Source organism: Euwallacea similis, chromosome 11, assembly GCF_039881205.1.
Source record: "Euwallacea similis isolate ESF13 chromosome 11, ESF131.1, whole genome shotgun sequence".
NCBI classification, from domain to species: domain Eukaryota; kingdom Metazoa; phylum Arthropoda; class Insecta; order Coleoptera; family Curculionidae; genus Euwallacea; species Euwallacea similis.
The window spans coordinates 5,090,227-5,117,637 of record NC_089619.1 but is presented as its reverse complement, the minus strand read 5'-3'; the positions used below and the strand labels follow the sequence as shown (position 1 = coordinate 5,117,637).

Here is a 27,411-nt window from a genome sequence, read left to right as displayed (position 1 = left end):
CTGTGCTCTCTTCTTTTGCTGAGTGAGACCGGTTACGGCCTTTTTCTTAAATCAATGAAAATACCGAGAAAGGCGAGGTCATATGCGGACACAGGATGAAATTCTATGTGGATTTTTTGTCTTGAAGTTCATATTCTCATTTCAGGATATTTGGTGACGGTAATATTGGTAATAATTCATGCAAAACTTAACGTTTCTGTTGACAAAGCTTTTGTCGAAAGCTCGCGGTTAGTAATTAGTGTGAAAACGACGTTAAAGTGTCTCTAATTGCCCGCTAATGACCATACGTTATCACTTGTCATATTCACAATAATTCAATTGTCGCTAGGTTTTAGTTTATGGACTGAAATAGACAAGTGTTACTAATTTACAGCTCTATATTTTTACCGCCCCCTCTGGAGGCGTAACGCAAGCTTTTTTTGCACCGCAGCGCCGGAGGCGGTAGTTCTCCCAACTACTCCCGTACATTTCTGGTCGCTCGACTGAAAATAGTTTTCTGGTTCTATGTATCGGACCTTGATGATTTTTCCTTCGGAATCGGATCATCATTTATACATAGCTCGAAATGCGGCAACTGTGAAAGGAATCTTGCGCAGGGCGCAGTTTCTCTATACTAGTAAGTATAGCACCGTTTTTAAATAACTTATCACACATTATGTTCATGTGGTCGATGAATTTTGGTACCCTTTTGCTGCATTTTCTTGTTCTCCGCACACGTTCAAAAATAATTTTAATAAATCAAGCTTCCATGAGCCTATAAATAGTCCTTAAAATTCCTGCAAAGTCTATTTTGGGATAAACGCTCAGACGGACGGGCCGCTAGCACGGGACGAAAATAGGGAATCCTTTTTTACCTATACTTACGGCATGTGTTGTTGCATTGGGAGGAAGCAGAAGGCTAATTTTAAAAATTTCGATTTATTGGGTTGTTGTCGGTTTTGGCTTGATGGTTTCGATGCGGTTGCAGTTCTTTGTACTTTTTTTGGCCGCAAAAATGCTGAAAGAGGCGAGAAAGACTGAATATTTTTATATATATATATATATATATATATATATGTAGGTGTCTTCAAAACTGAGTCTTTATCTCAGAAACTAAAGGAGATATTGCAATCCGGTTTATGATATATATGAGTGTTTATGATGTTCAACCAGACGGTTTGATTTTAGCTACTATTTATGGCAATTTTTCCACTGGTTCCCGAGATATCGAATCCCCAAACGTGCAGAGTATCGAAAAGTATATGGGACGTTTTTTTCGCATTCGAACCAACTTCCTAAAAATGCAAATTTTAAAGAAAGTAGTTTTAAAACTTTTACAACTCAAGAGGAAAATATTCTCTGCCATTGTGATTTTTTAAAACTCCAATCTTATTTAGTCTTTATCAAAGGAAACATTTTGAACCTAATTTGGTACGAAACAGTGACATCACGGACCCTGACTTCAAGCAACAACTAAATAGGAAAAATACACATTCAAAAAAAAAACAGTTTTGAAAAATTTAACTTAAGAGAAAAATATTCTACCTCACTATGATTTTGTATAATACCAGTCTTGTTTATACTTTGTTAGTGGAAAAAATATGAACTTGATTTGGCAAGGAACAGTGGCGTACTGGGCGCTGACTTATCTGAAAGTACATAGTTACTGAACAAACACATTTCATAGGAGGAAATTTTCCAAAATTTGTGTTTGAGAAAGAAATATTTACTCTGATTCATTCAAACACTTTGCAGCTATTTTTTAAAATTTTATTCAATAATGTGAAAAAGCAGAGACGTCTCTATAAATAAAGGAAGAAATATGACGAGGTCATTTTAGTCAATTAAAACTATGCAGACTGCTCCATGGCAACGTTGCCATTCTACATGGAACCCCATATCTGTCATTGTGGTAATAGAAAACAAAAGCAAAAATGCGGCGTTGCCATTTCCCGCTTAGCAAAAAATCCTAGAATTTGGGTATTTTTGGACCTACTCGCTAGGTATATTTTTTGGCACAATCACTTAAGTAGTTCTTTTGCTGTTTTTAGAGCATGAAACATGCTTCAAATATGAAGAATGAAGCATGAAAAAGATGGAGAAGAGCGGCTTGACTTCTTTGATTTCGTTTGGTAGTTACCAGTTTTGTAAGTTAATGAGGTGGAAAAATCGCTTTTCCGCTCTCGTTGAAAAAACAACTATTTCATTAACAAATTAGCCGCCGACGAATGCTTTAGTGCCCACATACTTACACCGAAAGGCCACAAACCGGTCGGATAAAGTATCCCAACAAAGAAGGCCGATATATGGAGATGGGCAATGGGCAGTGGGTATATTGGCCCTCTGAAGGTTTCCTTTGTGCGTCTCTTTGACTAAACATTCCTGCAAAGAAGCGCAGCTTTTAGAGAGTTTATTCAGAGTTTTGATGATGCTTCATTGGTTTTGTGGGTATGATCATCGACTCTATGATTGCATACTCATCGATTTATATTCTATAGCAGGCTTTCGACGCCGTAAATCAATTGTCACTGTTATAAATCGATGTTCAACTTGGGTTCACTGTCGAGCGATAATACCAGAGAACCTACACACGCATTCCCAGGAATTCGTTTACCTTCGTTTATTCGTCTTTTAAAGTCAATATTATCTATAGGAAAAACCCTTCAAAGAGCATTGAAATGTAGAAACCACCAGTGGATTGTGGGCCACTAAAAGTGCATATCCTGAGGCCTCAAAAACTACGTCTTTCGTTCACTTCTTCGGCTTGAAAAAGCATGAAATCCGCCTCTGTCTCGGCCAACCAGCTTCGCTTAGGATCCCCTTCGATATCTCGCCTTTTATTTTCTCATTCTCATCTCTTCCGATATTCGTGCAAAGCGGCACAGAAATATACTGTAAATAAAACCCACAGCGTGTCTGCATTTACACCCACCGTGTTGTTAAGTCGACTAAAATATTGCCCGAACGATGTTTTCTTGTTTGGTTTGGAGAGTTTTCCGACCTGGAACGCCACAATGGAGGAAATATGCGACGTTTCGACCCTTAATTGCTCGAGTTCATCATCAGATCCAAATGCGATTCCTCTAAAGCTTCATCGATTTTGGTGCCACTTCACGATTTTCCCAAAATAACCGGAATTTGATGGTGAAATCTGGGCAACTTCTCGACATATGTCTCCTTAACACCCCGCAAAATTGATGTTTTAAGCAGTGGCGTACCAATCTCGGGTCAAACTTCATAAAATTGCCTAATATCTTCGAAATGAAAGGAGATATTAAGTAATATAAGATATCAAAAGCGGCGCAGATTCTAGAGTCCGCCGAAGCGATTGATTTGAGCTATTTTTGAACGCAATTACTCAATGGGTTCCCGAGATATCGTCGCTCGCAATTTGAACACTGGCAAAAAACTGAGGACTATTTTAGAAATCTATTGCATCGCGGATACGGGGAAGCAAATGAAACTGACAGAAAAATCTGAGGTAGAGATCTCGGATCGCGCCGTTCGAGATCTCAGAAACTAAAAGAGACTTAGATCCTGGCTTATCAGCACGCGTATAGAGCTCATCGAGACAATTTCAGCAATTTTTTCACGCAATTGCTCCACGAGTGGCCGAAATGACATCGACGATCAAACAAAAATTTTGAAAGTTGACACCTGCCGCGAATTTTCAAATTTTCGAAGTTTTTCACTCGAATTTACTAAGTATTATCGATTCTATACTGATTTGGAATGCGTCACCTGAAACTTTGAGATGACAGTTTCGGGTACATTTAACGTTTCAAGGTCGCAAAGATTCGGTATCTCAAAAACGAAAGATCGGGCAATTTTTCCCCCAAAATTTTCCCCTACTTGGCAACGCAGCGATGCGACGATGTCGCATGGTCCTTGAATCACGTCGAACGTATTCCCCTACATCGATCCCCCACTTCTCGACGAGGTTTCGGTATCGCCATCCCTCTTCAACCTTCTCAATCTCATTGTTTACTTGTCCACGCGCGTCGCATTACGATTACGATTTCATTGTGAAATTATGTGTTACTTATTGCTCTCACGGAGGCAGCCAGGTCAGGACCGGACGCTGACAACTTTGTTCGGAAGTAAACGCAGTCAATGCAAAAAGTGAATAAATCAAGCTCTTCGTAACCTTCTTGATCCTGCAAGAAGGTGTTTCTTCAATCAGCCACATGAACAAACATTCCTCTTTGTTAGGGGATTGTTTGATCCCGAGGACTTGGCCCGAGACGAGAGGAAATGCATTCGAGCAACTTCGTTCCGAAGTAAACATAGTCACCTCTTCTATAATTTTATTGTTAATTCGTCTTCTCTCTTGTTCTCGCTGCAAGAAGTCATTTCCAGACTTTTAGTACATTTCTCTGAGAGTTTGTTCCAGAAGTTTCTCAGCTGCTCTAAGTGGGAAATTGCGGCTCTTTTTCGGAACAATTTCTTCGCCTTGGGTTCTCCCATTGTTTCTGAGTCTTTTCCCCGATTTTTCAGTTTTTCACGTTCCATTTTTCCCCTCGATTTCATCCCTCACTTAATTCCATTCATTGGCAGAGTGAACACTGCAGCTGAAGAATCGCCACTTCAATGACGTTCTAGTCCACGAAATCGTTTCTTAACCCCTTCCTCCGAATAGTTTTCGATTGATTTGGGTCTTCTCCTTGCTTTGTCCGTCCGTCAGCGGGCATGGCCGAGGGGCAACCTCGAATCGGCCCCATTTAAGACCGTTTTGTACCCCGCCACGCCACCGCCACCGTCACATTCCGGAGGCGGCGTTGCCGACAACAAACAGTTTACGCATTCATTAGTGATCTGCGCTACTCTCCGCCACGCCACCGATCGGCTTTTGTTCGGAAGAATCGCCTGGAAACTGGATTCCCACCACCGGTCCTTTCGAGATGGTCTCTGGACTCTTAGATAGCTTCACACGTCCACTGGCGACCACAGAAAAGATTAAGGAATCATTGTCATGTAATCCAGAAATTAACGTAATAACCAGATCTCGAGGTCTCGACGAGTTGGGACCGCCATGTTCAGGTGTATTGGTCTGGATGACTGAAATTATAGGTAATGCTAAAACAGCCTGAAAAAGACTCGAAATGTGATAAATGACCACTATCACGTCTTGACCGTCATCGGCTCCTTCTGAAATAAAAAATAAAGACATTAAGGCCAATCAAGACTGTGCGCCAATAAGTCTGGATCAATTTTCGCAAGACCTTCACTCCACTGGGTTTGCCTATTGCTTTGCAAGGCGATTTTGTAAAGGCTGGAGGTAAAATTAGTTCGTTCCCTTAAATGACTTCCAAGGATCAATTTCATATTTTCTGGTAATTAATCAAAGAAAACAAAGGGTCTTCACTTATTTCCAGTTTTTGGAAACTATCCGGAATAGACGAAAAACCAGCAGAATAAAGCTTCTTTGCAAATCGACTCGGCTAGGATTAAAGACTCGATTAGTAAGTGATTTCCAAGTGTTAATGTTCAAAGCTTCTCTACTTAAACTTCTATGCCATCCCTCTGGATCGCTCAAAATAATCCGGAAATGCCAGAAATCTAGTCCTCGCTCAATCGCAACACTTTTCCTCTAATCTAAACAATAATAACCAAATCAAACCTTCAGTTTAAACCCACTGATCATCAATCATCCAGATAAACGTATCCCTCTCGTATAAAACCAGGAATAACTATCGACAGCTGGTGAAAACGCCTTTCATCTCTCGAATTAACCAAGTTGTGCGAGCCTTATAACAGATTGTAGAGAGAGGATGGTAGAGAAAGACGGAGAGAGATAAGTGAATTTCGGCCGTGTCAGAGATGCGATTGGCAACGGCAACAGAGCGGCAATAACAATGCAACAATGCAAATTTAATGGATAATATGGGTTATTGTTGTTATTGTTGCAATGCGTAAGTCATAGATGGCGTTTAGCCAATGGCGACATCTAGGAAGTTGCTGCGGATTGATGTCAGATGTTTAGTCTATGTTTGTTGGAAATCTGAGGTGATAAGTTTCTAATATATGAATAATGATAATCTGGGTATAAACAACGTGACAACTCTGTATATATTTCCCCGTATCACCAGGAGTCAGCGACCTGTGTGAGAACGATTCAGCTAGAGTAGTCCTGCTGTGCGCAGCTCGCGCAGTAAAAATCTCTTTGCGCGTCTTATGCTTAGTTGAATAAAAGGTTTCGATACTGTTACCGATGCTCTTGAGATTGTTTTAATCCTGAGGATTTGCGTGCATTACATTCCGAGCACAGCAGCGGCCCTCTCACTTTGATTTTATTGTCCAATTATCGGCTAGATGGAAAGGCACTGTCAACCGAGATCGCTTCCTGTATATACGTGACAAGAAAGAGAGTTGCTTAAGCACTTACAAACACATCCAGAAGAAATCCAAAACGCATCATCATGCAACGGACCTGGAGGAATGAGCCAAATCATCGATACTCGGGAAAGATCAGATCATGGAAGAACGCTAATAACTTTCTAGATATAGAGCGGTTCCAAAGATAGTGCTTGAAGTTGTTCAAGTCTGGATGCAGACTCATCCGTTCTCTCTCCAGAAAACGCAAATCTCTTCTACCCAGAAATCCGCACACGCCTCCAAGAAGAGATTCCTCACAATTTCAACTTTCTGAGTTTCTTTTTTAAGTCTTAGTCAGGCCCAAATCCTCTGATGAGTTTCCAGATGAAATTCGACCTCAAGAAGCTGATTGTAGCTTCGTCCAGAGGTGTTCACAATTGGATTATTCTAACATCTACTGATTTTCGAACCGTCTAATTCCACCAATTTCCTCGATCTTGATTTTTTCAAATCTTAACTGTGTCCTGCGTTTAAATACCAGCCACGCCACTGATTTTTTTTAAATGCCTCAAATTTCCTTTAAAACCATGAAAATTAAAAAAATCAACCACACAGACCCAGCAGCGCATCGCACAAATGTTTATTACGGGGTTTATTAAGACGAAAATTTGACCTCAGAGGTCTAGACTTCGATAAATGTTAACTGCGTTCGAAGAAGAGCTGCGCCACTTATTCGTGTAATGTTCCAACCTCGCTTTATCATTCGTGAAATTTCCAAAATTCTCGATTAATATCAGGTGATGTACGTGTGAGATTTAAATGAATTTAAATTGGGGCAAAAAGCTGACCTTAACAGTTTTGAATAAAAAGCTCTGTAACTGCAGACAAGAAGAACCTGCGCTACTCATTTTTGCCAGTTTGATTTTGCTTTATTGATAGAGATAAAACACGACAAAATCTGACCTCAAAGCACAGATTTCAGTTATTTTAAAATACTTTGAAGACAACCTACGCCACTGATTTTTTTTTTGTTTGAAGGTCCCAAATTTTTTTGCAATTCGGCAAATTTCAAAAGTCCACCATGAAAATTCCGCGATGTATGAAAAAATCTTCCTACGGCACTGATTTTTTAAGCGGATAGTCCAAAATCTCCTTCGATCATCAGAGAAATTTCAAAAATCATCTATACAAACCTCGTATCGCGTTTTAACGTTTCAAGGAGGATAAGTCAAGACGAAGGGAGATAAGTCCAAGAGAAAAGTAAGTTTCCATAAATCCTGGAATAATTCGCAACTTCCTGAGTATAATCCCTTCAAACTTATATTCAAAATGCGCGTAATGAACAGTGCAATTCGACTATGAATTAAAGCACTGAAGGTCTCGATTAAAGAAATTGAGTTGCGAGGCCTCAAACCCGAACTACTCTAGCAAAGTTACTCAAACATGAAACGAGCTCCAGAGCATCTAATTTGAAAAAAAATTACTTATGGAGCCTCGAATTTAGTCGTTCTTCGTTAAGTGAGAAGATATGCTCTTGCCCAGCCACCCTTGAAAATGGTCGTTTTCTTTGAAGAATTGGAAGTATCAATCAGCCTGTATACAGTATGTTCATACCGCGGCCAATAAGTATAAGTTTGAAGAATGTCAAGACATAAGAAGCAGGCAATAACAAGAGGAATTTAACCGAATCCGAGGTCAAAACATCGGAGCAAGTGTGAGTACAATCCTGCAAGCTGACGAATAAGTAACGGATACTAGGGATGTTGTCTATAAATCGACTGAGTGTAATTTACTAACCCTGTAGATTCCTAAGGGTGTAATTTATTTTGCTAAATAGGCATGTTGCTTTGATCGAAGATTTCCCGGGGTTCTGCACTTTTTCCTGCAAGGAAATGAAGATTTCCCGAAGTCTAGTATCGATAGCGCCAAGTTGAAGAACATTTCTCTTTCCTATTCGCTAAATAGCCGCGATCTCACTCACGAATTCCACAGTATCTTTATGAGAAATCTCTATTTGTTTACATTTCTGGTCGTTTCAGCTATAAATACCATTTAGAATACAAGTGCCCTTCCATTTCGTGGACTAAATTCAATCAAATTTGAATCCTCATTGCGTAGAAAGAAGGCGGAATTGGAGAGGAGGGGAGGGGGGGAAGGGGGGGGGGGGGAATACGAGTGAGGATGTATGAAAATACATATTTAAAAATAAAGTAAACCGAATCGATATTACTACCTATAATTAGCTACATGTTTTCAATTTACATTAAAACAGTTAAAAATATCTTTGGAATGGCGAAAACGGGACAAGTTGCGCATCTCATAATATTTGGATGATTTCCATTTCGATAGAAGTGAATTTGGAACGGTTTCTGGAAAAATTGGAAATTTTTAACGTAAGAGGAAAGTCTGAGATGCACAAGATAGTCCGAACTCCGAGTTTCAACGAAAAAGAAAAACCAGAGAAAGTGAGCCAACTCCAACCAATAGAGTAACCCTGGAGTCAGCCACAATGATCTTTCTGAATCAGAAGATTTTCGAGAAGGCTCTGCAATCGTAGTTCAGAATTATTGAATTCTAGACCGTTGGTTTCAGATTTAGTCTTGTTTTTGTCCGTTTACAAACCTTTGTGTGATACGCTACTGGATACTTTTCTTGCCATTTTTCAAAGGGTTTGAGTGCGGACAATGGTAACGAATAATGGGGAAGTAAAATGCTGGATGTAGGGTTTGCAAAAATTGAGTTATAGAAGTTCAAACATGAAGAAAGTAGCTCTACGTGAAACTCTAACGAGTTTGAAATTTTTAAAATACGAACTTTGAAATGGAGATTTTTAGCTTAGTGCCCTCGTAAACTTGCTCTAGCTGCAGCTCTAGATTTTCATTGAAAATTCTGCAAATTTTTCTGTATTTTTAAAAAAACTTGGCACTTTTCATTATCTCAAAATCAGTAGCGTAGTTTGCTTTTTAAGGAGTATCGAATTTTCGGAGATGTAGTCTTTGAAACGGAGATCGTGACCTCAATATCCCTCTAAAGGTTTGTGCTGCGGCCCTGCTGTTAAAGAAGCGTAAAATGAAAAAGTGCATATATTTCACTTAACAAAAACCAATGTGCGGCCCCTTGTTCAGTAAGCATGGATATCACTTGATTACCTATGCTTGAACAAGGGGTCAACTTCGGACATATAAAAAAAGAAATCCAACCTGAAGAGTGCCACTTAGGGAAACATCAACACTGATAATAAAGTTTTTTAAAAAAGACAAGTTAAACTAGGTATAACGATCAAACACCAAAACTGTCCTTCCCCTGCCACTGAGCAGAGAAATTTTCGTTGTTTCGCATATTTTACGTGCTCTTCTGTCAATTGTCATTTTTATAATGCTTTCTTCCTGGGCTCTGAAGATGGCGATTTTCGCCGAAACGTTGACAAGAATTTTCGTCCGCGCCCTTAGCAAAAGGCAAATGTTTCAAACGGCAAATTCACCGCTCCAACGATCCCTACTGGTGTGTGAGACGCTATTCCCAAACAAATTAAAGAAACAACAGACCATCCGCGTCAAACGGCAAAAACATCCTCATAAGACTTGATCGATTAACCAAATCATCAAAACATGTTTGTCCATCTTCGCGCCCCCTTAAACCAAACTTTCCAGATACAGACAAAAGGGCATATTCTGTATAATTCGCAGAAAGTAAATCAGTTAAGGTTACACCACTCGAATCCGAACAGACCGAAACTGGCAATCAAATTTCGGTTACGTATCGGTGTTTGCCCAAGTTGAACAAGGACAACGCTATTTGACGTGGTCGAAAAAGGGCACGTCAACCGAGAGAGAGATCGATACGGCCTTTTGGCGGGACTTAAAGTTTATACAGTTTGAGTTCCCAGTTGGGAATCCGCAAAGTTGCTCCTGAAGAATTAGGCCCTTGAGGCAGAAAAGCAGGCCAGAGCTGCTTTGAGAAAATACGGGAATTTCCGAAGCTTCAAAAGAGGAAATGGTAATAGAAAAGGGGGTCAAAAAGACGTTGGACGAGGGAGAATGGGGGAAGGAATAGTTGGAAGTTTGGGGAAATTAGAAAAGTTGGTCTGGAGACGGATAGTAGGCCCTTATAATCTCTGAAACCCATCTCACGGCTTACTTACTTGATATGATGCACTTGTTTGTCTGTGGTGAACAATGCGGAACACTCGGTATACTGAGAGGTACCTAAAGAGCCACCGAGAAGGGTAACTCTTACCCTGTATCCCTTCCCGTTTCTCTCCCTATGACCCTATAAATTTCCTCTTGAAAAACTATATCTAAATCCGGATCTGCGCAATTTTAATCGAGGATATTGCTTTTTCCATTCTTTCAAAGTACATTCCGTGACCCGGCCATTAAATGAATCCCCATTTCCCGTGTGTTGATTATCTTGGCCCGACTCGCTTTGTTCTCTCCATTTCCATTACAACTTCTCCATAACATGGACGTCACTGACTCATTCCCTTATTCCTTATTCAATTCAGACAACAAATAGTATCATTTTTTACTACCCAATACAGTCACATTCTAATGAACAAGTGCCCCTAGTTCGAGCGTTGATGAGGGCTAGAATGGTGCAGAGATAATCCATCTTGATGGGTGAATATTGACAATGGTCAATTATGTCCTATTCGCCCTCTCATATTGTTGCGTGGCAATTTTGAATCAAAACGGGGTGAGATACACGCTTTCCTTGGACGATCTTTTATGTACGAATAACATAAGGGTGTTTTATGTAATATGAGGGGGTGACATGGATGCGAAATTATTAAAGGAGATGAAAAAAACATGGAAGATTGTACAGTATTGAACACATTTGCACGATTTTCCAGAAATTGTAAGCGCCCAGAAGTGAAATGTTGTACATTATCGATGCACCATTCAAGAGTGAAAATACTCTTTTATTAACATGCTTGTCGCTACATGAAGAAGTTCAGCGCCTCAAACGGGAAAAGACCTCCAAAAACACTCGCTGGAAATCTCGGTTTCTAAATGAATCATAGCTGTTATTAGAGGTGGACTTTATCAACGTGCACACCATTCGGTAGGGAAAATACTTCTCTGTTGACATACTTACAGCTGCAAATTTGAACTGCACCACCGCGAGGAAACTCACACCTCCGAAAGAGGAAAAACTCCAGGAAAAACCCTGTAACAAAACTAATTTTTAGAAAAATCATGGCTTGCATTAGGAATGAGATTATTTATCGATCCTTGCACTGCTCGATGATGCAAATATTTTTCTCTTAACATGCTTACCGTGCATTTTGAAATTTGAATTACGAGAGCACAAGGAAATTTATCCCTCCCAAAGGGGATAAACTTCAGAAAACGCACATATAAAACTAATTCCGAAAATAACATAACTTTCATTAGGAATGAGGCATTTTATCGAACTTTGCTTTTCATTTAAATAGAACAAAAATTCTCCTCTATTACCGAGATTGGAGGTTCCAGTGTAAATCCCAAGACCGTGAGGCGACCAGTCACCGAAAACGATGAAAAAAAAATGTGAAAAAAATCTTAACTTTAGGGACGAATAAGGGCCTTTCCCCGCAACCTGGCAACATCGCAACTGAGGGAAAATCAGGTTGTTGACGGGAGGGGTGACTCGGTGGTGAAATATGGGACACGTGGTTAGACTGGGAACGGAGAGTTGCTCGTTTCGAACCAAGCATAAATTGATGACAATAACCCGAGGGATCGTCTATCTCTCAGTCTTAAAGGGCCTCTATAGTCTCAGACTTAAAGGGGACTGCATTATTGGTAATTGTACTCAAAGATCGCACTATAACGGGGGATTGAAGAAATCCTTAAACATCAGGGACCATCTTCTGCGCAGTCCTATTTTCCGAGGGTCACAAATCATTTTCCGCCCTTCGTGTCAAGCGACAATAAGGGCCGGCTTTTGTGATGAAATAATTCCATGTACTTCTGGTTATATGCAGGTTTCCATTTCGGTTAATTGAGGCCCGTCAAATGAGATTTAATAACAAAGGGTGTTTTCGATTTATTACAAAACATATATAATTTTCTTTTAACTAAATTTAGAACAGTTAACAAAACGGCTTTTCGATTTTAGTCCAAATATCACTTTTATCACAATGCAAATCACTACAGAATCACACCTGCCGGGCCCTAATCAAACTCCTCCAAATGCAAATTTTCAGCATCCTCTAAAATCTTACACTCCATTTCCGTGACTATTTGGCACACTTTTAATCTCACCTCCGCAATTTTAGCAGGAGGAAATTTAATAACAGTTTTGGCCATGCACTCAAAAAAACCCATTGTGGGGTCTTCCCTCATTTTGGCCAAGCTAGAAATCTCCCTCAAAATCTCCAATATGGCAGAGTTTTCGTATAAATAATGATCATCCATCCTTAATCTTTTGGACTGGATCGGTTCCTCAATGTAGGACTCTTGGTAGGAGCTGGTGCTCGGAAGATCCGCATCAAATTCATGTTTTATTTCAATTTTTGAGTCCTGATCAGTTTCAGCTTCCTGATGAATATTGTCTTGAGCAGATCTAATAAAGAAATCCCTAAAATTTACTCGTTATTTTGTTGTAAACATCAAACAACCTTTTTTCATTAGTGAAGGTCTCCAGAAATCGCATGGCTTCCATGTATTCCCAAGGAGACCTCAGTCTCTTTCCAGATTTTTGTTCTTTCTTCTTCCGATGGTACAAGTCCCTCAGGCTGCGCCATCTCGTTTTGCAGTCAAGGACTGAAATAACGCATAAAAAGGTTAAATTAGGGTGAATAGAAGGGATCTAGATTCAAAGGCGGCGTTTAGGAGCTAAATCATCTAAGTACATAGAAGGAAGATATAGAATGAGCACTTTGAGAAGGTGTAAGTTTGAAATCTGTTAGAAGATCTAAAAGAAAAAAATTCAGAGTAATCTTGAAATTACTTTTCAATAAGAGGAAAGAAAAGAAGATAGAATCTTCTTTGGCACATTCTATGAAGGACAAGATACATAGAAAAATATAGAAAATTTGAGAAGTTTCTGATAGAGTATCGAAGAGAAGAAGCAGATTCAAAATCGTGTCAACAGAAAAGAGTCCGAAGGTTTTTTCAATCAAGATCTCTTCGCGATGGAAGATGAAAATAACGCGTTCTAGAATTAGAACTAGAATAATAAAAAAACACCTGCACACCTGAATCGTCTGTTTTGCAATAAATTTAGAAGGTCAAGTTTGCTGACCAAGTATAATTCAAGTTACTTCATCATCATCATATCAGACGAATACCAAAAATCATGAGAACGATTCAAGCTTTTAAGTTTCAAAGTGAGTAATTCTGAGTCTTCTGGCTCACTCAGTTGCATTTAAAATGTTACAAGTTTGATGGGAGAATTTCGCGAATATAAAAATGTTGCTCCACGTAAGGTAAAGAGAAGTGCACCCCTTGGGGATCATTGGATTGAAATGTCTCTCGGAAGGACCTTTCTAAACTGGAAACAATCCTTAATCCAGAACACGAGGCAATCCAGGGAATTGTCTCAAATTTTGGACTAAGGTACATTTCGGACTGAGAAAGCTAGGAGGAGTATGGAGTAAGGAGCGAATAGAGGAGCTTTCGTGAGACGACGAATTTGAAATTGAATTCTTCAGCTACATACTCAAGGTGGCGCTGAGGCCCGGGACTTTTTTTAGGTCGAGCAATCTATACCCCAGTTAATGTGAGTTGTTACCAAACTGATCATAATAATTGTGCAACATTCTGTATTCGTACTCCATGAGAAAATTCATCATTTAACGAGCATATTATAATTATAAAGCATATTCGCGAGAGAAGTACACAACGCAACGTCGCAGACCGCCAATACCAATCCAACAAGGTCACGGTCCTCACAACCTTATCATGAACGTAACGTGGTGAAAACGGCAGTTTATTGCATCAAAAACACGTTAAATAATTGTATATTTACTCACCACTCTTTCCTATAACCGAAGAAATTGCCAGCCAAACATTATCCCTCGTGTTTAGGTCTTTGTACAACTTGTGGGTGGAATCAAAGAGAACTGCGTTCTGTGAGACGAGTTCTATGAGCTTTTCGTCCAATTCACGGGTGAATCTGCAAAGGTTCTTGGATTTGAGGGACATTTGAGGGTTTAAGAGCTGAATTTCAATACTCAATACCGCCGTACTGCCGCGAATGTCCGGGGCAACGCTGCGTATATTGGGAATGGGTTGAGAGCCTATTAAAGCGAACAGCAGCCAGAAACAACCCTTAACATGGGAAACTGAGGGAAAAGTACCGGGGAAAGGAAGGGAAATAATGGGTTATTTGGGGGAAATTGTGACCCTTATGTAGTGTGAGTTCAAATATTTTGGGTGCTCTTTGAGTTGCGTAAAATGATACGGGAGTGCCGAGGATTTTTTAATGCATTTTTTGGAATTTTCGAAAATATGATTTTAGCATCGAAAAGTGATAATCTAGTAATTTTTGCTGCAAAGATACTTTGGAACTTTGCGGGGAACAGTTCCAGTGATTTAAAACTGATGCAAATCTGCCTCTTTTAAGGAGTCGTCGACATGTTTGGAAGCACAGGCAAAAAAAGATAATTTTGCATTAGCAAAAATGTCACCAAATTAGAAATTTAACGCGAATTAAGCCTTGTTAAGGAGCAATTTCAGAGCTCCAAGCCCTGAAAATACGAAATCACTGATTAAAGTGACTTCCATGACGTCCACCCACGTACGAGAAACATGAAATAACCGGTTATTTAACATTGACAAAATGTAGCTACTTCATACTTTCAACCAGAAGCAGTAATTTAGTCCCCTTGCAAACCAATTCTAGCTGGAACAGCTCTTCTGGATCTTCTGGCAGATTTTCGGAACATCCACAAACATGTTCCAGCAGGATTATTTCCTGAAATAATCGGTTATTTCGCAATACAAAAATTCATTCACACATTTCAATCATTCACATTCAATTTCATTCATTCACATTTCTCAAACTCTTCCACAGCCAACGGCCTAAAATCTCTTGTATAGCAATTTCATTCTTTCCAAATCCTGCTCTCAGATATGTTTTCCGGCCTGATTTAGTCGATAATACGTCGAAAACGAGTCTAAAATGAAACCTTAGGCTCGTTATCCGATCCGCAGATCCATGGGAAGTTGCGCATGTTCGCAACGCCGCAAAGGTCGGCGATCGGCACGTGGTTTCTCTGACGTCACCCAGACCGCGTTTTGCGTCGTTTCGGATGGGCAACGGTCAAGGTGGCCTCATCAGGAAATTAAAAAACCTACCTGAACTGTGTGTGTGTTTTTTTTTAATGAGCATTGAAATGGATAATAAATTGTGGTTAAGTAAACAGAAATTTACATAATATATTACTAGACAATTTATTCTTCAAAAACCCCAACATAAATTTTATTCCAGATTTTTGTAAATTCCCGAAACAAGATCCGTCACTGCTTCCCATTCTCCCCCTTCTGATCCAGTTTCTCCAACGTTTCTTCTAGCTTTTTCTTTTCCATTTCCAATACTTCCTTCGCGGCCCTCTTCTTCTCCTTTCTGATCCTGTCTTTCAGTTGCTTGATCTGTTCGTTGGTAATTTTTCGAATATACTCGTTTTCGAATGCAGTTCCACGCTTCTTGAAGGCGTCCTCCTCTTCACACTTGCAAATTTCTATTCGCTCCCTCCCCGAAAAGGGGAGGAGTGACTGAAAACGACTTAAAGGAATATTTCGAATTTTATCCATTTTCAGTGATTTGGACATTGTCACCGGTGACAGGAAAGTCGTAACCACTTGCTAGCAATTCAAGGATATCGAATGTTGTCATTTTCTTAAAAAAATACTCACTAGAATCCACTTAGAGCAGACTCATGTTTTTATAGAGCGACAAGAAGAGTTGTGAAACGTTGCAGACTTACTTTTATTTAAAAAAATATATGACTGCCAAGGTACGCCACTGAAATCCAAAGTTCAACGTTAAAACATTGAGAACTTTTAATTTTTTTTCTTGAAATTCAAATTGATTTATGTGTTATGAAACAAGGGCGGCTCCAAAAAAATGAGTGGTAACTACTCAATATAAAGAGCGATCATTACATAAAAGTTAAGTAAGAATTGAAATATCGGAGCCATGTCTTGGATAAGTTTATCTACGTTTACAGTTTACTGCCGACTAAATTTGAGTGTTTTATAATGATCACCCGTTCGTTTTGGTTTGAGCGTCTTAAGGTTATTAAAAAATTCGTTTATTCGTGGTACGTCACTGAAAACTTCTGATGAGCGGCCAAAAATATTAAAAACATTATTGGCTCCATCAAGTTTCAATATCAAAAATTAGGGATGTCTCTGGAACGGGATAACAAAGTTAAATTATGGAGTATCTTTTTTGAGTTTACCGAATTCCAGGAAATGCAGCGCTGCCTAAGAGGCATTGAAAATTTCGGATAAATGACTAAAAATTTTCAGACCGTATGGAATCAATTTGGTTGTAATATTAAAAACCAGAGGCGTCTCTAGAAAGAAGTAATAAAATTGAAAAAAACAGTTAAAAATTATTCCTGAATTTCCAGAATAATCTAAAAAGCCATAACTGCCTTGGTACGCCACTGAAAATTTTTGAGAATTGAAGAAAACCATTAAAATATTATAGACTCAATTTGAGTTCAACATTAAGTCACGTCGCTACAGAGGTGTAACAAATCGAAACAAAACAGTTGTCTTCTTAAATGTACAAAATTTTTAAAAAATCATAACTCCCTTGGTACGTCTTTGAAAGGTTGTGATAAACGACTAAAAATCTTCGAAACGTTATAGACCCGACTTGGTTTCAATATCAAAAATTAGAGGTGTCTCTAGAAGGGGTAAGAAATTGAAACAAAGCAGTTCAGTCTCTTTGAATTTAAAAAAATTGTAAAAAATTCATAACTGCTTTGGCGCGCCACTGCAGCCGAAAGTTCAAAGCTGAAATATTGCGAAATTCAAATTTATTATTCACGTAATGAAATCAGTCAACTATAAAAAACCTGGATTCTAAAGTTTCCGAACCTCCAGCACCAGGTTAGTTCTACCCTCAGTGTAGATATATAATTTCTTCCTCCCTTTCTGTCTCATTTAACACGTCTCCAACTTGCCTTAAAGCCCTCGAATGAAGCTATTCCGGCACCTCTGGATTCATCCAGAGGTCCTCGGAGATCGCGGGATAATGCTAATAAATGAAAAAATATCCTTCTTTTCGGGCAGCTCGTGCATGTGTATATGTGTGGCCAGATTGACTCTGTTTCCAGGGGCAACAGGGGCGATCGATGGCCGGAAAACGTCGAGCCGAAACGAACTGGATAGTCAGAGAATTAATGGTAATGGTAGGGAGGCATCTTTATTTAATATCCAGCTCTGGATAAGGAAGGAACATATTCCACTCAAAAAAATTAACATCACGGACACCACTGAAATCTGCAAGGCTTCAGGACCGATTCCTGTTTTCCAGGATTCATGATTTTTTTCCTGGCTAACTCTGGACGTCTCCATTTACATCCGGACTATCACTAACATTACCAAAGGTATTTGTATGTGTTTGCAACGCCGCATATTTGGAATGTCCCCGGGACACTATCAATATTGTGTCGCTGTTAACCGGCACCATGAATTACGTAATTAACTATTGATTGGTTCACACAATGGAGCTTCTGTCGTTATTTACTTGTTAATGAAACCCGTATCGTCGGCCTAGAGATTTAATTAAACGCTCTGGAAGAGTGGGAAGCAAGACTTTAGGCGCCGATATCTAAGAAACTCTGCACTTGAGGAATAAAAAAATGTAGATGTGTCCACGAAAAGTATCTTGGCTTGGACCAGAACGAAATTTTGCACTTTGCAGACGAATCTGAATTGAGTCGGTAAAAAGGGTAGAAGAATGGGAATAGAGAAGTTTGTACAACTACCTCCATCTGTGTTTTTAAAGAAGTAGGAAATGTGGACGCTCGTAAATTGGTATAGTCCAGAGTTTTAAGCGTGAGTCTTCATTGTCTGTAGATGAGTCTTCATTCGGTTTAAAAGAACGTTGATTATAAGTCTTCACTCTTCACTCTCTATAACTGATTTTTAAAGACCTTTAAACTCCGACTCTTACCATGAATCTTCGATTTCAAATTGTTTCATAGTAGACCTGTTATCGAGTAGTGTTAAATGTTAAACGCGCGTTTGCGAAATTGCTGGCTAATTGATGTTTTACGGCTTGAAAAGGTGCCAAATTTAATGCAACTCTGTAAAAATATGTAAAAATTCCAAGAAAGCCATAATCATCGTTCTGTCAAGAATATTAAGTGGAGCTTTAAGACGGGTGTGTACAGATGACGCTACCACAGCAAAAAAATTGAACACCATTATATAAATATATGACTTAATTGAAAAATCCGGACCAGTTTACTATTTCCCTCTATTAGAAAGGCCATTTTCAGAAGCGTCGATCCTCTGAAACCGAAAGGGCGGCAGCTGCCGGTGGGTGACGAGCGGATAATTTAGGGTAGCCACCCTCTCTTCCTATTAGACCCTTTTTCTATACAATCGTCTCGTTTTTTGTCTTTTTTTAGCCCCTCAATGATATTTTTCACTGCAAAATTAGTCCATACAGTTTAAAGAATTTAGTACTTGAAGAAGTTTAATTCGAATGTTTATAAAGTTTAGGATATTTATAGTCCAGCCCTGTGCGTTTAAAATAACTTCTTCCGTATCGAATACTTATCAACACGTTGTTAGCTCTGCCTCCGCCCTTTATTTTACCACACGTTTAACCCCGATTTTATCTGGATATATTTGGATTACTTTCCGAAAGGGAGAGAGAGCTCTTATTTTACGGATTTTAAGGCCTCAATTGTCGACACAGAGATTAGAACATCAATAGAAATTTTTCTCATATACACACAAAACCTTCAATTTTCTTTAGTCCAGAAACCTCGATTTCTAAGCACTTTTTCCATTTATATTGAAGTTTTCCCCGAAACCAGTGAAGTGTTATGGCCGTACGCGTGTTGAATCTGGAATTAGGATCCAGGCTTCCAGACTTATTACATTTGCATAGTGGCAAATCTTCCGTTTTCTCGATTACGTAAAACCTTTAAGCGAAATTGAAAAAATCCCACAAAAAATAAATACAGGTACAAATTTGTCAGACCGGCAACATAGGGCAACTGCCATATTGCATCTTTTCTCTGTTACACTCATATAAAATTTGGGGATGGCAGCCATGCTGGCTTGACAAATGACTAACGCAGCGTTGCCATTTTCTGGGAAATCTAATGTTATTAACTTTCCAATCAATATATATTTCCCTATGCATAATAGAAGGCTTGTTACCAGCACCCTTAACAATAATAAATTGACGTATTCATTCCGTCTGACTTATTACCTACTTTACTGCGTGTCCCTTTTCGCGGAAACCGTGAAAACACTTTTTTGATTATTAAGGCTGGAGGCTGGCCCTTGCTTAAGGGCTGGTCGAGATGATTTTGCGCGCCCACCCTTAAGTTTGCGACCCCCGAAACCTAATTTACTCCGCGAGAATCCCACCCATATCACTCCAAATTGTCATTTCTGCCCTCCCACTGTTCGTAGCTCCAAAGCCGCATCGCTACATCAGCCTTGTTGCATCACGTGTCTCGCTTACTTTCATCCCCTCCACTCTAGTTTAACCCCCGTTCCAGACATTGTTGCCAGAACTACGTTTTTACTCCAAGAAGTATTTTTTTCTTGGTTACAATTGCAATCCACATATCAGGCTTGCAAAGATGAAGGAAGTATCATCCAGAAGCTTATCCAAAAATATCAGTTTTTTGTGATCAGGAATATTCAATAGTTTCCAGTAGACTTTTTCCCTGAAATCCCCCAAGGAAATTCACTTTTATAGCCGCTAATTGAGCGGCTCATATTTCAGCTCAATCCGCAAAAGTGGGTTCAGTAATGGACTGTTCCCAACCCTGATGCGCCATCCCTTATCCTAATCAATATGGCTTCCGATTGTCCGCTTTCGGTAGAATTCGGGGGATATCGGAATATTGTAGGATCAGGGAATAGGGATCGGGATGGTGTGAGAGGAATTGAGAGTTACGACTGGGTTTACAGAGAATGTTGGAATAGGGTTACTGGTAAATTCTCCTGGGTTTCTGGATAAGAAATTTCTTCTCTCTAGAGGACTGCAAGAAAGACACGTTTAAAAACTTCCCTTACTGAAACGGTTTTGAAGGAATATATAGGCAATTCTCTCCCTCAAAACCAGGGCTGCAAAGGCGTGCTTTCATAGACATTCACACAAAGCATAAAGAGCAAAAAAAACCTACCCTTTTCAACCCCCTTTTTGTCATACTAAGTAATTCTGTGTATCGACCGGGCGACGGCGTCGTATGCTTCAACCCTTGAGACATTCCCTTTGTCTTTAAGGGACGCGGAGCCAAAAGGGGATGTGCTTTGACTTGTTGGATTCCGACGCACTTCTCGGTGTCACGCCACATTATTGCTGTTTGTTAAAGCTGCATTTATTCAATGAATTTCACGGATGAAGGTTAAATGGACATAAGGTTTGATAAACTGACATATCAAGAGGAAAATTCTTCCACACCATCACTGTATATTATATACTTTACACTCTGTATATTCGTCTAGAACACCTGAGTTCAGGTTCTTAATTTAAGGACGGTTTTCTGTTCCTCACTCAAGTTTTTCAAGCAGGACATTCTGTACATTACGTAACAACATTATGCTATTCGTGAGGAGGATTTTTGTAATTAGTGTTCCTATAGAATTTTTTTAATATTGTTCGAGAAATCCTAAGCTGCATGTAATTAGGAAGCTTACAAGGGTTTTCAGGATCTGCTCAAGGTTGCAGGCCCTTAACTCGAATTTTTCAAATGGGACACCGCGTACTTTTTGGTATACATACATTCGATAATTAAAACCTGGTATTACATTATTAGAGAGTATTTTTATTATTAATGTTTCTATAGAAATTTCCAATGGTTTTCGAATAATCTCTTGCTGAGAATGCTTCTAATGGTTTTTAAAGTTTGCTCAAGTGTCCAGGTTCTTAACGCAGATTTTTCGTATGGAACAACCTGTATTCTATTATGTAATTAGATTCTTCTATTAATGAACAGTATTTTTGCCGTTAATGTTCTTACAGAAATCTTCAATAATTGTACAGTAATCTTGTATTTAATATAGAGATAATATTTCTAATAGTTTTGAGAGTTTGCTTAATTTTCCAGGTGCTTAACTCGCATTTTCGAAATAAAATACATTGTATATTATTATACAATTTGATTATACTATTATTAGCAAGTATCTTCGTAGTTTTTACTTTATTTTATAGAAGTCTTCAATAGTTTTAAAACAATCTTGATGGGATTGCTAAAATTTTCATATTTTGCTCATATATCCCGATTCATAACTTAGGTTTTTCAAATAGGATACTCTACATATTCTTACGAAATTGGATTGTCTAATCAGTAAGAAGTATTATTATATTTAATGTTCCTCTAGAAATCTCCAGAAGTTTTTCAATAATTTGATGCCGAAAATGTTGAAGACATTTTTTTAACTCAACTTATTTGGCTTCAAAATCGAATACTTGAACTAGAACACTCTGTATATTATTATTGATTATTCACTATAGCATTTCTAATTTGTCAAATCAACGAAATATCTCGAGTGTTCAATCAATGAAAACTTAAAAACTAAACGAATAAAATTCGAGTTAAAGTCTACATTTTCTATACACTCATTAGTAAAATCTGCAGTGAATCAGCCCTAGTGAAATCAATACTACTAAGATTCGCTTCACAATCAGCTCTTAAATGAGTGTTTCCTCGTCCTTCTCTAAAACAATGTAATTAAAAAGGAAAAACATATGTTCACCTATCTCAGATTGACATTAATGTCAGTTTAAACTTCAAGTTTTGCAAACGTAAACATTATCATCCCTTAAATTTACCCTGTAATTAAATCGTTTAAATAAAGGGTTTTCTGTAAAAAAATGAGTTTGAAACATTAAAATATTCCTTAATTTTATTGCGATAAGGCCAATGATAGGTTAGGGGTAATATGACAACAACCCCCGACTCAGATGTAGAGCATATTGTAAGCAACCCTTCAGGCATCTTTTTGAAGCCACATTCAGCCCCTAAAAGCCCTGTGAAAGAAGTATTGGATCAACCCTTAAATGTGCTATATGAAGAAGGTAAGACACTGTTTCATTTTAGTTTAGCAAGTTGGGGGAAGTTAAATGGAAAGGTTAGTATTTGATATATTTGTCGAGGGAGGCAGATAAAAATATGTGTTATAAATCCTAGAGAAACATCTCTTTAAATGCCCTCTTTATATCTTCAAATATATACTGTAATAACCCATGCAATATATAAATTACTTGACTACTTATTGGAGTTGTTTTTAGGTACTTTTGACTCCTCAAGCAATTCTTTTGACACAGGAAATCACATTGATATAAATACAAAAAACCCTGATTTAACCTGCACACCAAGTGCCTTATCGGCATGTGAACTTTTTGACAAAGTTAATTATCAAAAGCAAATTATAGATGAATATGTTAAAAATGTGAAATTCCTTGAGAGTAAATGTTTGAAACTTGAAGGATGTAAAAGGGAATTAGAGTCTAAACTTGATAATGCTGTGAAACAAAGGGATGCTGCCCTTAAGGAGAAAGAAAGCATGGTTATAAGGTTTAGTTATACTACTCTTAAGTATTTGTGTGTTAAAGCTATATTTGTAGATATGCAGTAGGTGAGAAGAATCTGATAAAAGAACGTCAATTGAGGGAGCAATCTGATAAAAAGAACCGAGAATTACAGAAAGAATATGAATCTTTGCAGCAGAAATTGCACACTTTTATAGGGGAAAAAGACAGAATTTGCCATTTGCTGGACAAAAAATGTACTGAAACCAAAAACATACAGCAGCAGTTTGAGAACACAAAGCAGGAATTGAACAACTTGGAGACAAAACTTAAGTGGAGCCAAAGTAGCTTGAAGAGCGAGATTGAGGCTCATCGAGAATGTCAAGAGAAGGTGTAAAATCTCTTACTCCACACTTAGAAAATTATCACAAACAATTTCAGATTGAGGCTTTAAAAGGCCAAGTGCAGGACACAAATAACCTAATAGAAAAGGAAAGAAAAAATGCTGAAGAATTGGTTAAGAACTTCTTCACATCACAAGATAATAGAGCTCATGTTTTAGGTATTGAGCCACTTCTAAATGATTGTTTTTTTAACTAAAAATTGCAGATCAACAACTAAAAGAGCAGCAAGCCTGCCTTATTTTATTAAGACATGATAAATCAGCAAAAGAACAGCAATTGGATGCTTTGCAGGGCGAGTTTGATCACCAACAGAAGAAGTACAAGGAACTGATAGAGGAGAATAACAATTTGAGCCTCAAAGTGCAACAATTGGAACGAGAAAGGTGGTATTTTTAGTTTCTTCAACTAAATTGACTATTAATTGGGATTTTTATTTAGAAGTCACAATTAGAATCACTTAACACTAAGGTGAAAGACCAATTTTGGAGTTAGAAATGCTTAGAAACATAATTCAAGAGTCAGTTTCAACTCAAAAAATAGTAATATATCTTCACTACACAATAAGCAACAAAGTCTTGAAAATTCAAATAATAGTAGCATTCTGAAGGATATTCAATGTTGTAATTGAGTTACTTCAAATAAATTTCTTTTTAATAGACTTTTTGGCTTAATCTGGTGGCGTATAGGATTAATCCTAGGGTCAATTTATACTCTGAATGTAGCCCTAAAGGTACCTGACAAAATTTGATAATTTTTTCATTACTAAAAAACAATGCCATCCTTTGTAGTATTTAAAGTTACAATTAATGTATTTAAAAATACTTAATTTTGACGTAACTTTTTCGATTATTATTGCGGCCTCTATAGAACTGAATTAGACCTATCTTTGTATTCAAAATATAGCTCCAATGATATGTACTCTAAAACATTAAAAAAATTAAAAATGGCGTATAGCGAGTGATATTTTACAATAAAATATATATTCTCTTTTCATAGATTGGAAAATGAGCAAAAACTAAGCGAGCTCAGAGGTTACAAAGATCAACAGCGACAAGACGCAGCTAATCTTCAAATCAAAAACGCTCAAGTAGAGCAGCTGAAACTGCAACTCAAGCAGTAAGTATATTGCCCAAACTTTCAGATAAATCTTCTTTTGGAATTTCATCCCTCAATCAAGTATTTAGACTATTAACTCTTGGTTTATAGTGAAGAAGAGCAGTTAAGTGCTTCAAATGAACGAATGAGTCTCTTAGAGCTGCGCAATCAAGATCTGGAAGGTGATATGGAGAGCTGCAGGGTCAGAGAAGCAGAATTGCTGGTTTTTACTCAACAATTAACTGATAAGAACGTGAGGTTGCAATCTGAGTTTACCTCAGTTGAGACTAAGGTTAGAATAGGATTAGAACTTTGAGCTTTTGTTTCTTTTCCATTGAGAATGAGACAAAAAAAACGTTTCTCAAATAACCTCCGTTTACCTTCAGTTTTCATCCATACTACAAATTTTCATAAACCTCAATTTGAGCCGTTTTTTTCTACAATAGATCCAACAATTAACCTGCGAACTCTCAGGCGTTAAACGGTCCCTCAAAGATCAAGAGGCTAAAACCGATTTCTTGACTTCCACTCTTGAAACAGAAAGAACTAGTCATGAAGTCGAAAATGCGACACTTAGAGACAGTTTTGAGGGGATGAAAGAGCGGCTGGAGGAAGCTATGAGGGAGATTAGTGATTTGCAGGGCGAGAATTTGTTGGTGAAGAGGAAGTTCGATTTAAGGCTGAAGGTTGAATTTGAAGAAATTATTAATATTTGCTTATTTTAGTCTAAAATAGACACTTTTAGGAGATGAATAAGGAATTAGAGCATTGCAGGAAGAAGTTGGAGCATTATGAAATTGGAGATTTGTCTTCTACAAATTCTAGTTCTTCGTTAAATGTCAATTCTCCAGGCTCGGAAACTGAAGAAGTGAAGGTCTATTGTTCATACATTCCTTTTTTTAAAGTTTTTGAACATCTCTGAGTGGTATTTTAGGTGATAAAGTCCGAAAATACAATAGACACTCAGGCTCTCATTGAGCATATTGTGAAACTGCAGCGTCTCAGTGCCAAAAAATCGGAAAAAATCGATTTTCTTGAGGAGCATATTAACACTTTAGTGGCGGAAGTGCAAAAGAAGACCAAGTTGCTTCAGGGGTACATTTTGAGGGATCAATCGGGGGCTTTAACGTCGAATACTATGGATTCCAATAAGGTACAAAACAGCGTTATATCTAAGGAAAATGAATGAAAGTTGAAAGATTTCCGTTTAGTTTTTGTTAGTTCAAGGAATAGTTATAAGTCCTTTAGGGAACTTTAGGATCTTTCTAGGACTGTCAAAGATTGCAGTACTCCTAAAAAAAGATTTCTTGTAGAGGGTTAAGAATTCTTGACAATGGTGAATCCGATATTTGTCATGAAATGTTTAGAAGTTCATTTAAAAAATTGATATTTCAATGTATCGACTGATACTGATTCTATATTAAACCTAGATACCTCAATTAAGATTCTGGAGTTCGATGAAAGAAAGTTAAAGGGCGGTATTTCAGTCTGGTTTGTATAGGGCTCACCGAGACGATTAATTTGAGTTTTTTTTTTAAATAATTGGGATAACCCAAAGAGAATTTCTACTCTAATGATTGAGCAATTATCAGAATTGACAACTTAAGAAGCAATGGCGTGTTATTTGTTACTGGTATCTACTTTCAAGATTTTTAGTTTTTATATTACTTTGTTGGGTGCCTTTTTCAATTAAAGTTTACGAATTTTCAAGTAAACTTCCACATGTCTTCATAGACATGAATATAACTATAAAAATTCATTTTTCTTCCATGAATTCCCGGATTAGAGACCAAGTCGGTAAGTCGGACATTTTTATCCATTTTTAGACAATTTCTATATACAGATCTCACTATAAACACATTACGAGGCCTGTTCAACATACTTAACAACTTAATCACTTCTTAGGTGCTCACAAAATCAGAAATTCCATTTTTTATTCAGGAATCCTATTCATTTAAAGTGATTTTTACGCATTACGCTCATGTTTATTTTACTAAGATCCTCTAATTTGTAGAAAATTTTGAATTTTACAGGCGGAAGTGAGCAAACTGAACGGGATCATGGCATCAATGTACAGCAGCAAGGTTTGCGACCAAAACTTGACCCTTGAACTGTCCTTGGACATTAACCGGAAATTGCAAGCTGTACTTGAAGATGCTCTGCTGAAGAATATTACTTTATCGGTATAGTAATTATCACAGCATTAATCCCTTATTTAGCGTAAGAAAGTACCGTTTTGTAGAAAAACATTGACACCCTTGGAGAGGAGATTCATCGCCTTAATCAGCAGGCAAAGAAGTAGTTTTCAACGTGTTTTAATCGGTATTTTTGTATATTAATCATTCCAACTATTCACTATAGTGAAATATACCTTTCTGATCTGTCTTGTTTGATTGAGAAAAACTCCTATCTATCCTATCTTTTTTCCGGGGTTATAAAGGGAGATGAAAATTGCGATAGACTGCCAATTTGTACACGAACGCAAACACAACTAGTTTAAATTAAAAAAAATGGGATATGGGACGTAAATTGGACGAAAAAGCATCTATTTGATAAACGGCACATTTGCAATTAATTTCCGTGAAACTCTGATCGGCAGAATGAAAAGAGTTTTAATTTTATTTACCTCGTTGCAGTTTTTATGACCCTCGGGGAGACTCGATTCGGTAATTGGTGATTGGGATTAATTAAAACTGGTCTTGTACCTACAAAAAGAGGTGTTTTACCTATTACCAAAATATGCACAAATCGATGCAAGAAGCCTGAATCTCATAGCTCATATTCATCAACACAGGGTTAAATGTACAATCTTTAATTAGCAAATGTTGTCATTGTGCGTGCACAGAGATTTTAATTGTGGCAACAAGGGATGGTGCTCGTGTTCCTGTTTGGGACATCGTTTGGCAATTTCAAAATCCAAATATTGCAGGGAAAGGGGTGGAGG

General features: G+C 38.0%; 2 protein-coding genes across 3 annotated transcripts; one reads left to right on the top strand and one right to left on the bottom strand.

Moving 5' to 3' along the window:
- Nucleotides 1-496: 496 nt before the first annotated feature.
- LOC136412165 (coiled-coil domain-containing protein 186-like) lies at nucleotides 497-26,851 on the top strand. 2 transcript variants are annotated; one of them, XM_066395127.1, is made up of 12 exons: nucleotides 497-616; nucleotides 22,729-23,014; nucleotides 23,065-23,359; nucleotides 23,410-23,530; nucleotides 23,578-23,755; nucleotides 24,369-24,488; nucleotides 24,579-24,759; nucleotides 24,914-25,153; nucleotides 25,213-25,341; nucleotides 25,402-25,620; nucleotides 26,501-26,650; nucleotides 26,710-26,851. In XM_066395127.1, the coding sequence occupies exons 1-12, from the start codon at nucleotides 505-507 to the stop codon at nucleotides 26,767-26,769; spliced, it is 2,091 nt and encodes a 696-aa protein (XP_066251224.1). In that variant the 5' UTR covers nucleotides 497-504; the 3' UTR covers nucleotides 26,770-26,851. The 2 variants fall into 2 exon arrangements, with proteins under 2 accessions (XP_066251224.1, XP_066251223.1); XM_066395126.1 differs by lacking the exon at nucleotides 497-616 and adding an exon at nucleotides 22,157-22,515.
- Nucleotides 12,317-14,566, bottom strand: LOC136412047 (uncharacterized). The gene is made up of 3 exons (XM_066394918.1): nucleotides 14,255-14,566; nucleotides 12,899-13,043; nucleotides 12,317-12,843 (listed from the first exon to the last, which is right to left on the bottom strand). The coding sequence occupies exons 1-3, from the start codon at nucleotides 14,424-14,426 to the stop codon at nucleotides 12,453-12,455; spliced, it is 708 nt and encodes a 235-aa protein (XP_066251015.1). The 5' UTR covers nucleotides 14,427-14,566; the 3' UTR covers nucleotides 12,317-12,452.
- Nucleotides 26,852-27,411: the final 560 nt, after the last annotated feature.